The sequence below is a fragment of the Saccostrea cucullata genome, unplaced genomic scaffold, assembly GCF_032062105.1.
Source record: "Saccostrea cucullata isolate Sc308-1 unplaced genomic scaffold, CSIRO_AGI_Scuc_v1 ctg1148, whole genome shotgun sequence".
In the NCBI taxonomy this organism is placed as follows: Eukaryota; Metazoa; Mollusca; class Bivalvia; order Ostreida; family Ostreidae; genus Saccostrea; species Saccostrea cuccullata.
Genome location: NW_026925718.1, coordinates 31,345 through 44,137, shown reverse-complemented (window position 1 = coordinate 44,137; position 12,793 = coordinate 31,345). Strand labels below are relative to the sequence as shown.

The window sequence follows — 12,793 nt, the reverse complement described above, 5'->3', positions numbered from 1 at the left end:
ATTTACAGATATTTTTTCTATATGTGGAATACTAATAAAAAGTCCAACAAAAAATGTATATTGCAACAGTCTCAAAATTTTATTGTTTGCTGACCTGCTAATCCAACATAAGATTGTTAGACCACAACGTCACCGTTACTTTATAAGTCATTTATCGTCGTTTAAAATCGGTCACACGGAAACAACCGAAGTTTAGAGCCACAAGAGTTGTTGTATCATACTTTTTAAAATCACAGAGACACTGGAATAGTTTTGTGATAATTGAATTTTGTGACATAATTATCCTATTATAAATTTTACATTCTCTACTATTGCTTTATTTTTAATGTACCAGCCAAAAAGTACCATATAAAGTAATTGATAATATTATTTTCATTTTAGTGTTTTACCTGAAATTAATTGTATAACAAAACAGTTATAAACTAGGATTCGGGCAGCATATGATTTGTTGGACCTGATTTCTTGGACCTTTGTTGGATTTGTTGGAGTAAAAATAATGCCTTTGGCCTTGGATATTTCTACTTTCAGGTCCTATAAAGCATGTGGTGCCCTCATATCGAGTCAATACATGTAACTGTATCACATGTTTAAAATTGAATAATTTAATTTTATTTGTATTCTCGCCTCTCATTGGTTGATTTCCAAAAAGGAACGCATAACATTTTGTATAATCTGGTTTGGTATGGGGACACACCCCCTTGACGACCAGCTTAATCATCATATCCATGCAATCCCCTCATTTCCAGTCCTCGGAATCCATGGAAAATTCCAGATTTAATAAATGTACCTTCAACTATAAACAATTACTCGTTCTTACCTCATGTAAACAAACATCATGGCTGCTAGATCTATGTATCAGTTATTACCTCCCCTCGCTTCAAATATCACTTCCGTTACTACGATTGTATTATTGCGCGGTAAATTTGAACTTATAAAAAGCAACACAATTTTACATCAAAAGTTGTTTAATTATTTTAAAATTAAATTATAAGGAATGACTTTAATTCTTGGCCATATTAACGAGTATAATCTGGTTTGGGTCAATTTACGCTTTTTTATAATCCGCTTCGCGGATTATAAAGCGTAAACTGACCCAAACCAGATTATACTCGATAATATGGCCAAGAATTAGAGTCATTCCTTAAATATTACTTGAATGGTTTTAAATATTAGAAAAAATTAAGTGAGAAAACCTATTTGATAAATTCCAGGAAAATGTACCTGTGTGAAGATTATATGAATTAGTTTCAAATGCAAAGAAGATAAAAACTAAAGAAACTAAAAATATGATAAGAATATGGAACGCTTATTGTGACAGGAGCACAGCAAAGCGAGAAATACCATCGCAAAAACCATATATCAGCAATCGACATTGATTCAGATATCAAATTACGACAATTCCGTTTCGCACATTATTAAATCACCCACACACCCAAATACACACAATACATTACTTTATCCCCTCTAACTCCGTTGTGAGGGTTTAATAATTATAAAAATGAATATCTCTAATTCCGTTATGAGGGGATAATATATATAAAATGAATACCTTCAACTTCGTTGTAAGGGGATAATAATTCCAAAAATAAATATCTTAAAGTTGTTTTAATTCTTTATTGAAACTGAGTTGTAGCGAGTACTTTAGTGCATGATTGTTGAACAAATAATTTTGAAGAGAAATAAGAATGTTTTCAAAAACTTCATTTCAAAAGTTAGCAGGGGCATTTGTAAATGTGCATGGTAAATTTAAACGAAATGTTTTATGTTAGGTACATGACATTTGTATCACACCTAAAAGAGTTACACATATGGTGGCAAAAGATCATCAGTTTCAAAAATGCACGCAATTATAATGCATTATATGGAACTGTATAATTTATGTTAACAAAATTATATTCAAAAACTAAAGCAACATTCACTTTTCCTTAGGAGTTGCTTCCTCCACATTTCTCTTTAAAAGTATCTTCACGTTAGACTCTGTAGCAGAGAACTTCTCCTTCAAGGTGCTTATTTCCCCTTCAATCTTTTGGATGTCGTCTTTTGTTGCCATTTTCTTTAAAATGTAATCGAGTTTAGCTGACAAATCGGAAACCCTTTCTCCTTGAGTCTCTTTCTTAACGAATTTTGACAAACAATTAAATGGAAGATCAAGTGCTTCAAATACTTTGTCTATGGGTGTCATCAAGCAAGTTCCATGGGACGTTTTCGCGACGGCTAATCCTATACATTTGAGGACTACGGGGTTTTCTTGCGATATAAAATAAACAAACGACCCAGAATCTCCGTAATCTAAAAACGGTTCTCTTGAATCAGACGTTTGAGAAAGATCGTATTGAGGAATAACTTCCATTTGCTTGTAAAGCGTTGTAGAAAAATTGTTCCCTACTTCTACTTCGTAATCATGTATTCTTGCACTACTCCTCCCAATTTTCAGAGAACCAATTGTTAATCCACTTTTGGCTCCAATCTTTAACACTGGTTTTCGAAAATTAAATTTCTTGATTTGTTCCATTTCCCCATTTTCAAACTGTGGCATATTGTTTTCAGAAAACCCTATGAAAAACAAAATTTATGCGATACGTTAGTGTGTGTGGGGGGGTGGGGGGTATTTTGGAAAAAAAAAACATGCTCAATCACAAACCATGGGTGACTAAATATACATATGAAAATATACATTTACATCTGTATATGATATATAAATATTTAATTTTTGTAATATTTATTGTGACGTAACAAATGATTAATATCAAATAAATTTTAAAATGTATAATAATCAAATTGAGAATTATGTGATGACATTTTGTAATGTAGAACTGAATTTCTATATTAACTTATTTGATATTTACAGCACTTGCCTGTCTCCATTATTTGTTCGGAACTGAACACTGGTGCAAAGTTTCCATCACACGGATATCGATACTTATCAGTAATTTCAACTAAAGCAGCATCTATGCTAACTTCGCTTGCTTGTCCATGTTTGAATTCAGCTTTATGAACTTTTCCAAACTGCATCCCGTTTCTATCCACAACATTAATCTCTCGCCTCCGTGCATACACACAGGTTTCACCATTCTTCAGCACATCAACTGGTAAAACGACATGTGCACACGTAAGGAAGGCCTGTCTCTCTGGATTTTGCAATGTTACAAAACCACCAAGAGTCCCAGTCCTTTCAGTTCCTTCGGTTCCAATCCTTTCACTTATTCGAGCCGGATTTACCGCGAAATGACACACAGCTTCACGGACGTCTACTCGATGACCACCGATTCTCCTTGGAAAAGCATCCTCTCCAGTTGGTATCACTCCTTTGATGTGGCAATGGATAACTATCGAAGGAATCATTTCTATTCTTGCGTTACTGTTGTAACCAATGGAACATACATTAGATGTATTTATCAATGTTATATTGCTATGTTTGCTAAAAAGGGAACTTAATTCAAAATCTGAAAGTTTGATACTTAAAGAGCCGATAGAATCATTTATATCATGAATCAACACTGATGATGCTTCATCGCTACAGGTGTCAAATAATCGCACAATTATTTTAAGTCCCCATATTTCATCGCCTAGGTTGAATGATTTTGAAGTTCTTGTCACGAGTACTACTGTATCAATTCCTCGGGATGTTTGGTTTTGTCGACCTACCCATATATGCATAATATCACTTTTATTTTCGATACTTTTTAAAATTGTACTTTTCAATTTATCTATAATGACACTGCTAGCCAAACATTTCTCAGGATTCCCTGTGCAGAATTTCTTACAAATACATCTCATTTCCTCTGCAGTCGCATCTAACAAAGATTTTTCTATTTTTATTCTATCTTTTTCTCGAATTCCTTGTCGAATTAGTTTTGCAACATCTTCTAAAATCCCCCTTTTCCAGTCACTTCCCTGCTGACTGAAATTGTTTTTATCTTTTCTGAAGTTTGTACCGTGAATGGAACTCTCGTCTAATGAATGCGGTCGATTAAAATTTTTCTTAGGATGAACTATTTTCTCCTCGTGAAAATGTTCCAGGGAGTTTGTGCGTTGTAAAGGTTTTCTCGGCTGCAGATTTGACACAAATCTACGTAATATATCCATGAATATCGTTTTTGAAAAGATGATAGTGATTTTTTATCTCTCTGAAAATCCACTTCCGTTTGTCTCTGATCATGGGGACGTATCCACAGATCGGGTGCTCTGTCATTGAGAAACATTTAATGTTTTACATGTATCTTTGAGATGTTTGATGATAAATTTAATTTTGTCTGACGAGTAGTGATGACAACAACAAATTTGAAAAAAAAATATTGAAAGAATATAACGTTTGTGAAAATTATCCCCTGTATGCTCTATTAGAAAATTTATTACCCCAGAATATTCTTGAACTGTATGGCAATACCGGTATATTATGCTGCTGTTCAGCTGAAATCCTAAACTTCGGAAGTTTTATTAATCTACAAAAAGAAAATCAAGAATATAACATATAATCAATAGCTTTGAACATTTTTTTTCAAACAATATTTCTAACAAAATACATTGTATTAAATACAAAAGTCCATGTATAGATAACATTATACATTAATTTCATGTATAGAAATATATACCGGACAAAAAAAGTTAAGGATCATCAAATTAAATATGTTTTACAAATACTGTATCATGGAAAACAGAATGCAGTTTTAATTTTAGTATCAAATTTTATATTTAAAAAAGGTAAAAATTAAACATTGAATGTGATAAATTTGTTTGAACACAGGCTACGAATTGATCATTACGGTCACTTTAGAATTCGCCTTGATAGGGGTATACCTGAAAATGATTTTTTTTTTCCAGAAGAGTCAAATTACTAAAAGCGGAGTAAGACGTTTTTGACGTAACGCATTGTGACGTCGGCAACTTAAGTTATAAAAATGGATTAAATCATCTTTTACCCTATTAAACGACTTGATACAAATATAATTCAATTATTCAAATGTAAATTCATTTTCACATGAATAATGTATATTGTAAATATTATTATCATATTTAATATTTCAAAGATTTGCGTAAATTGTTATTTGTGTGCTTAGTCTTTGATATCAAGAAACGTTAGTTTTCTTCAACTTTGTAAACTTGAAATTATCTTCTGCCAGATAAAAAATGTCTTAAAAGTTAAATGTAATAAAAGTTTTCTGTAAATATGATTATATCTACGACATTACCTTTCAGTCTTGTTCCCGGGTTTTAACTAAATGAAAAATATAACAAAAACTGTACAAGGAGGTACAAGGAAACTTTTCAAGTAATTTCTCATGTGCACTTACATAAATTGACACTTTAAAAGACGGAAGATTTTGTTGTCTATTTTGTTATGTCGCCTGAAGAGCAAGGCGACTTTACGCGGCTTCTGTTCATTCGTCTGTGAATTTTATATTTTGCTTATTTAGATGCTGGCACTATGGATTTTGTATTTCACTATGGAAACCGAACTAGTTATACTTGAACTTGACCTTTGACCTTATTTTTGAAATAGTTTCAAATACACATGTACTATGAAAATACATTGGGAAAGTATTCTATTATGGATGGTGTTGAATCATTTACAATTGTTGTTGGGACAGACTGATGTCTCTTTTGAAGGATTGTTTCAAACCATGTACACATTTAATAATTTATAATAATTAAAGGATTTAAAACTTTACTAATACGTGTATCCGTTTTAGCTTTGAGTAGTGAGGTCTTGAATTTCTATTTGATAACCAGATTCTAACGTAGTCTTTATCTGGAACTTTTTATTTGTTGCATGAACTTACTGCTATGTGTAGTAGGAAATAAATAGCCGATGACGTCTTTTAGATTTATTTACATCTTTACTGAAACTAAAAGAGGCGACACTTGCGTTGGAACACTTTAGTTTGTGTGATAAATACTCATAAAATACAAGATCCGATCAAATAAAGTCCGTTTGACGACGGAAAGTATACAAGGAGAACTAAAAAAAATCTGCTTTCATTAAGTTTTTTTGTCAAGAAATTAAAAAGCGTCATTTAGTTATCTTTAAAAAGTTTCAAAAATGATATATATGTGTTCATTACGTGAACGTTACTTTATTTGTTTTCACAATCCACCGGAGTCTTAAGAAACAAAAAAATGTTTTTTGTAATTTATATTGGCTAACTGCCACATATGTTCCAGAAAAAAAGCTTCCACAGAAAACTAAAGAGTCCCTATGCAGCCTTTACATTGCATTCCCTGTTGCTTATACATATTATACTCTTCAGAATTTTAGTGACACATTGAACATAGAGGTTATTTAGTAAAATGATGTATTGATAATACAGAAATGTGGTTTACAATAGAAATACTGTCTGAATGTCATAATTAAAAAAGGGTTTTAAAATCCTAGACAGTTTAAGCTAATTAAAGATCAATATCTGGTATGCCCCCCACAGACACAAATGATAGCCAAAAACAGCATCTTATGGAAGCAAGTGTGTGTAATAAAAACTGCATGGGAATGCTCTCCCTCTCCAAATGTAAAACTTTGGACAGCTGTAGCAGAGTCTGAGGATGCGATTATCTTTGATAAATCATGCCTATCCAGTCCGTCCATTGCTGCTCAATTGGGGTTAAATCTGGCCTTTTAGATGACTATGGCAGAAACAGGTTGTTGTTGCTTTGCAAGAATGGGAGTGTCAAACAATCCGTATGTTACTATGTATTGTCAAATTAAACTTTGACTCTAGAATGCGGTAAAATTGATTAGGCATGTGCAGGTAGAAAATCGTAAGAGTACCTTTTTCTGTCAAAGTCCTTTGAATACGAACCATATTAGTCTTACTTTTATGCGATACCATTTTCCATATCTTCACACTACCACCACCATTTTTGTAACGTCCTTGAGGCAGTTTTCTGTCTTACGTTCACTACGAAGCCATAGCACTTTTAAATTTATAAAACGCTTTCCGAAAAACATTATGGACTAATAGCTCAACCAAAATTTTTAGTGCTGATGCTCTGGTCATACTCTATTGATCGGAAATCTTTGAAGCCGATATTTGGGGCGTTGTGGGGTCAGAACAATGGCATGAATAATCCTATTGCAATAATTCATAGTCAACTGAAAACAATCTTGTTAGATGGTTTGTGCAGTTAAGGAATAGCTAATGCTGTAGATGACGTCATTGTGTTACATTCATGAAGTTTACGTAATGCTCTGAAGTTATGCTGTGCTGCTGATGTCGCATACTGGACAACAAAGTTAAGGATCATCAAATTAAATATGTTTTACAAATACTGTATCATATAAAATAGAATGCAGCTTTAATTTTAGTATCATATCTTATATTTAAAAAGTGAAAATTAAACATTGGATGTGATGAACACACGATGCAAATTGTTCATTACGGTCATTTTAGAATTCGGCATGTTGGTGGTAGAACTGAAAATGATTTTTTTTTTCAGAAGAATCAAATTACGTTACTTAAATGTTTGCCAGTATTTTGTATGACCTCCCTGCGAGGCCTTGCAGCGCAGACCCATGCTGCCCATCAGCCGTCCAAGGCTAGTCTGAGGGATTTGTTGCAATTCCTCCTGCCACGCTGTCTGTAGCTCCCGTCGATTTTGAGGAAGTGTAAGACGAACTTAAATGCACTGCATAAGAATGTTCCAGGCATGTTCAATTAACTTCAGGTCTAGAAAACGATTTGACAGGTCCATATGCTAAGTTGTTTCACTTTCCATGTACTCGTTTACGATTCGGACTCTATGAGGTCGAGCACTATCGACAATTAAGATGAAATCCTCCCCCAGAGTACATGCAAAAGTCTAATTATAGGATGAAGAATATCATTTAGGTACAGTCAATTCTCGAATTATCGCCATTCGATTCATCGCCATTTTCGCAATACCGCCATGATTTCCCAAGAACGTTTTTCCTGCTATATAAAATTCTCTTTATAACGCCAAATTCGCATACCGCCATCCGCCACCCTGTTTTCACAACAAACGTCCATTTTTAAGTGTCAATTATCTCGATATACCGCCACAGGTGCATGTGGTCAGTGAAGCTCGGCTAATTGGTTGACGCTATCCCTGGTGTTAAGCATGCCAAGCCAGACAAGGTACATGCAATTAAATAATCAATTATAAATTAAATAAACAATAATTTTAACATGAACTGTTATATTAAAAATTGTTTTCTATTAAATAAAAATTATTTAATCACGGCCATGCCTTGAAAGCTGTCGTTGTAAAAGCACGCCGATAACGATATTATTTTAATGATCTCTGCTTTAAACAATAAAAATTTGCTTTAAAAATAAATATACGGTATAAATTCTGGACGTTTCATTAACAATGATGCCATTTACAATGAATTTATTCAAGAATTCATTTTACGTACTATCGGCAATATCTTACGACGATCGACCCAGCATGTTTTTTTTTTCAATATCAGACTGCAGATTTACATGCACACACATATACTTGTCTTTATTTCATAACTGCACATTTTGTTTTAGCTAAACTGTACATAAAAAATTACTTGAAGTATTATCAAATTAAGGAGTATGTATAATTTTATATACATGAACTTAATAATACGAATAGAAACGCGAACGGTATTGTTAAGAACGGTAACTCTACTTCTTGTTTCCAAAATGATGGAAAATTCAATTCATCGCCAAATTCGTTATACCGCCATGATTTCTGAATTACAAAAGGTGGCGGTTTATCGAGAATTGACTGTATTTTAAACCTGTCAGGTTGCCTTCAATAATGTGCAGATGAGTTTTGCAGTCAATACTTATGCCTGCCCAAATCATCACCATACCTCCATTTACTCTGTATTGCTTAGAAATGACACAGTCAGCATATTTTTCTTCATTTGCAATTGCAATCCAAACAAGTCTTCTGTCATCGTGGAAGTCAAAACAAAATTGGGATTCGTTTGAAAAGAGAACAGAACACCAATGATGTTATTGCCAAATGTTTGAGTTCTATTGCCCACTGTAATCGATTTCTGCGGCACTCTAATTTTAATACAGAACGTACTGCTGGTCGGCAAGCTTCCTGAAGTCTGTTTCAAAGTGTTTGAGTAGAAATCCGTTTGTCCGTTGCTCACTGGTGCCCAGTATTAAGCTTAAGAGCACTTTGGAAGCGGTGCTTCTCTGCAAAATTGGCAAAAAAAAAACGATCCTCCCGGACTGCCGTGCACCTTGGACGTCCCGATTTTAGCCTTTTTGACAATTTTCTGCCTGTTAATTCCGCTTTGGGAAAGATAAAGTCTTTCTGCTATGTAACGTTGCATTATTTCAGCTTCCAGCATCCCTGCTGTCATAGAGTGTTCGTCCGTACTAATATGCCTCCTCATAGCGTCTTATTATTAGTTCTGGCCTAATTTAAACAATAAAATGCTTTCTTTGTTTGTTATTACTGGAATGAACGGAAGCAGCTGTTGCAGAAAAAATACATAACCCGCGTAAGCGGGTTATGTAAATTTTTTCTGCAATAGCTGCGACCGTTCATTCCAGTAATAACAAACAAAGAAAGCATTTTATTGTTTATATTTATATATGTTTAAATATTCATTTAAAGTTTGAATAAAAAGGTTAATTATTGTATTAATGATGCAGACGTCTTTATATGTTTCATTGATGGAACAGCCACTGATCAAGAAATCTGTACTGGCGACATGCCAATGTAGTTCATGCAGTGATGAATGCAATGGGTTTTCTTCAGAAATAAAGGGGAAATTATTCAGTGGATGTAAATATATACTGATATTTTCTTACGTTCACTAAAGGATACCCTCTTTGATACTTCTATACTTCCATTGTTCCACTAACTTTTTTAACACCACGTACTTTCTTGACCAATATGTCTCAAAACTCATTAAACGCGTGTGACTTGAGTATCGAATTGTGTTAATGACATGTTTTTAAAACTACTTAAACCTTCTTGTCACATAAATTCAATGGTATGAAAATATTATTCTTGTTTCAAAATATGATCCCTAACTTATTTTGCCCAGTATATATTAGATTCAATCACAAGTAAATTATCTCATTAAAAATAATTATCAAATATGGGCCTACATGTTAATACATTTTTATTCCCAGATTAGAAATCTCCTTTTCATTATTTGTTTGAGATTTTTTTTGTTTGATTTTTCATGTTGTTTGTATGTTTTCTTTTAAGGGAGGAACTCTAATTTCTATATACCATTATATTAGGCTTGTTACACAAGAAATATCAGTTTTGTACATACATTGATGAAAAAAATATTTCATGGTTTGCAAACATGATTTTCATATCGGTACTTGATCATGGTGCTAACACTTGCGCAATATTTTGTACACTTTATGAAGTTTCTTTGCGCTTTTAAGAATACTTCCTCCAAGCATAATTGGAAATATAACGTTCTGGTTAGTCGATCGGCTTTCATTTTCCACTTCCAGTACAAATTAAACCCCTCTAATATTATCTGTCCATTTTGCGGTCATATTCTTTGCATTAGCAACGGTTTACAATGAATAGTAGACATGTGTATCTTATGAAAGTCAATCCACTTAGTTTCTTTTATTATTAAGAGACATATACATGTAGAACATATAAATTTGAAAAGAAGATTCAGACCCAATCTTGAAAAGATTGAGATTGTAAAACATTGGCATGCGTAGGCAAATGAGACCTACAAATTAGTCCGAGTTTTTGATGGTCTGCCAAGCAGAAAGTGTATAGCCAATAAGGTTCAAAATTCAAACTAGTCATTCATTACATAACTTACTGAGGCATGTGTTCTAGGTAGATGGAGTAATGGGTGCCGTACCGTGTTTGATCTCTTCACGAGTCGAAGGACCTATTTTACCCACCTAGACTTTACTGAACCTTTTAAATTAGATACTGACAAGTCATTATATGTCGTGGCCGCTGCTGTGCTACAGATTCAAAACGAGATTGTTGTTACAATGTACTCAGCAAGTCAGAAAGTATATATAGTGTTACCCAAAATGATCTGTCGTTACAGTGTCCATTTATTCAACATTTCAGACAATTTTTATATGAATATAGATTTTTCTCACTAAAGTGCTTATATATTTTAAGATCCAGAAAGCCAGTTGGTTCATTGTCTCGACATCATATAAATTTATGACATGTAGAAAGAGAGACAGGGGTCCAGAGTTTGTAAATTGCATAAAAATGCAGATGGACTCGGCAGTGGACCTTGTAATATGAGAACTACAGTGACATGACTTTGACAAAAAGGATATGTTTGCAAAACATGCAAGAGCGATAGAGGTCAAAGAGCAAGCAAATATTGAATAAACTGACTGGATTACTTTGCAGGAAGAATGTAAGGATATGAGACCGGTAAGGTCTTAGTCACAGAATGACAAGTGTATATACCAGTGTTCCGTGATATGTCATCGGAAATTCATAATTGTGAAGTCACTTTAGGCTCAGTGGAATAGATTCATAGTAAGCGTAGAATGTGGAAAACCGAAAAAAGTTATCATACAACATACCTGATAGTGGTCCCACGATCCCTAAGATGACATTTAAGGGCATAAAATGCATAATGCAAAAACTTAAGCTTGCTTAAAGATGACAAAGACACTTAATAAGATTAAGCAAAGCTTACACTCACTGGTCAGATTCAGAAAACTGATAAAAGACGATATACATGTGTCAGATTGCCACATCCAGAAGAAAAACTCAGCAAACGAAAAGAATTCCCATTTAAATCATCCTTTAAATGTTGGATTCCATTTGCTGCTACTCTCCTTTTTAATCGATATATAATTAAGAAATGAAGCTTATTTCAACTTTTGTTATACGATATAACATAACTTGGGACATGGCCTTCAAATTGAGTATATTTCAAATGTAACGTCAAGCACAGTAAGACGTTTTAGAGGTAATCATTGTGACGTCGGCGAATTATGTGATACAAAATGGATTAAATCTTTTACCCAATTAAATGACGTGATACAAATAAAATTCAATTATTCAAATGTAAATTCATTTTCATATGGATAATATATATCATAAATAGTATTATTATTATATTTCAAAGATTTGCGTAAATTGTTATTTGTGTAATTAGCCTTTGATTTGAAGAAACGTTAGTTTTCTTAAACTTTGAAAACTTTGAAAACTTGAAATTATCTTCTGCCAGATAAAAGTTTTCTGTAAATAAGATTATATCTACGACATTACCTTTCAGTCTTGTTCCTGGGTTTTAACTAAATGAAAAAAATATAACAACCACTGTACAAGGAGGTACAAGGAAATTTTTAAAGTGATTTCTCATGTGCACTTACTCAAATTGACACTTAAAAATACGGGAAACTCGTGAGATTTTGTTGTCTATTTTATTATGTCGCCTGAAGAGCAAGGCGACTTTACGCGGCTTCTGTTCATTCGTCTGTGATACCTTATATCTCGAGAACTGTAAGAAGTATGAATTTTATATTTTGCATATGATATGTTGGCACTATGGATTTTGTATTTCACTATGGAAACCGAACTAGTTTTACTTGAATTTGACCTTTGACCTAATTTTTTAAATAGTTAAAATACACATGTACTATGAAAATACATCGGGAAAGTATTCTATACTGGACAAAATAAGTTAGGGGTCATATTTTTACACAAGAATATTTTTTTCATACCCATGAATTTATATGACAACAAGGCTTAAGTAGTTTTAAAAACATGTCATTAACACGATTCGATACTTAAGTCACACGTGTTTAATGAGTTTTGGGACATATTGGTCAAGAAAGTACGTGGCGTTAAAAACGTTAGTGAACAATGGAAG

At 33.2% G+C, this 12,793-nt stretch overlaps 1 protein-coding gene across 3 annotated transcripts; it reads right to left on the bottom strand.

Annotated features, from left to right (window-relative positions):
* Nucleotides 1-1,688: 1,688 nt before the first annotated feature.
* On the bottom strand, nucleotides 1,689-12,264 carry LOC134269648 (uncharacterized). Of its 3 annotated transcripts, none has more exons than XM_062751851.1 (5): nucleotides 12,190-12,236; nucleotides 5,190-5,215; nucleotides 4,357-4,442; nucleotides 2,856-4,185; nucleotides 1,689-2,553 (listed from the first exon to the last, which is right to left on the bottom strand). In XM_062751851.1, exons 4-5 carry the CDS (start codon nucleotides 4,084-4,086, stop codon nucleotides 1,916-1,918), a joined length of 1,869 nt encoding a protein of 622 aa, XP_062607835.1. In that variant the 5' UTR covers nucleotides 4,087-4,185; nucleotides 4,357-4,442; nucleotides 5,190-5,215; nucleotides 12,190-12,236; the 3' UTR covers nucleotides 1,689-1,915. The 3 variants fall into 3 exon arrangements, with proteins under 3 accessions (XP_062607835.1, XP_062607837.1, XP_062607838.1); XM_062751853.1 differs by lacking the exon at nucleotides 12,190-12,236 and adding an exon at nucleotides 6,063-7,252; XM_062751854.1 differs by lacking the exon at nucleotides 5,190-5,215 and having other exon boundaries at nucleotides 12,190-12,264.
* Nucleotides 12,265-12,793: the final 529 nt, after the last annotated feature.

Excerpts from the sequence above, each read along its gene's own strand:
- LOC134269648 (XM_062751854.1), bottom strand. The coding sequence starts at position 4,086 with ATGGATATATTACGTAGATTTGTGTCAAATCTGCAGCCGAGAAAACCT. Across the intron at positions 2,554-2,855 it reads CGAACAAATAATGGAGACAG|GGTTTTCTGAAAACAATATG; the intron begins GCAAGTGCTGTA and ends TGTTTTTCATAG.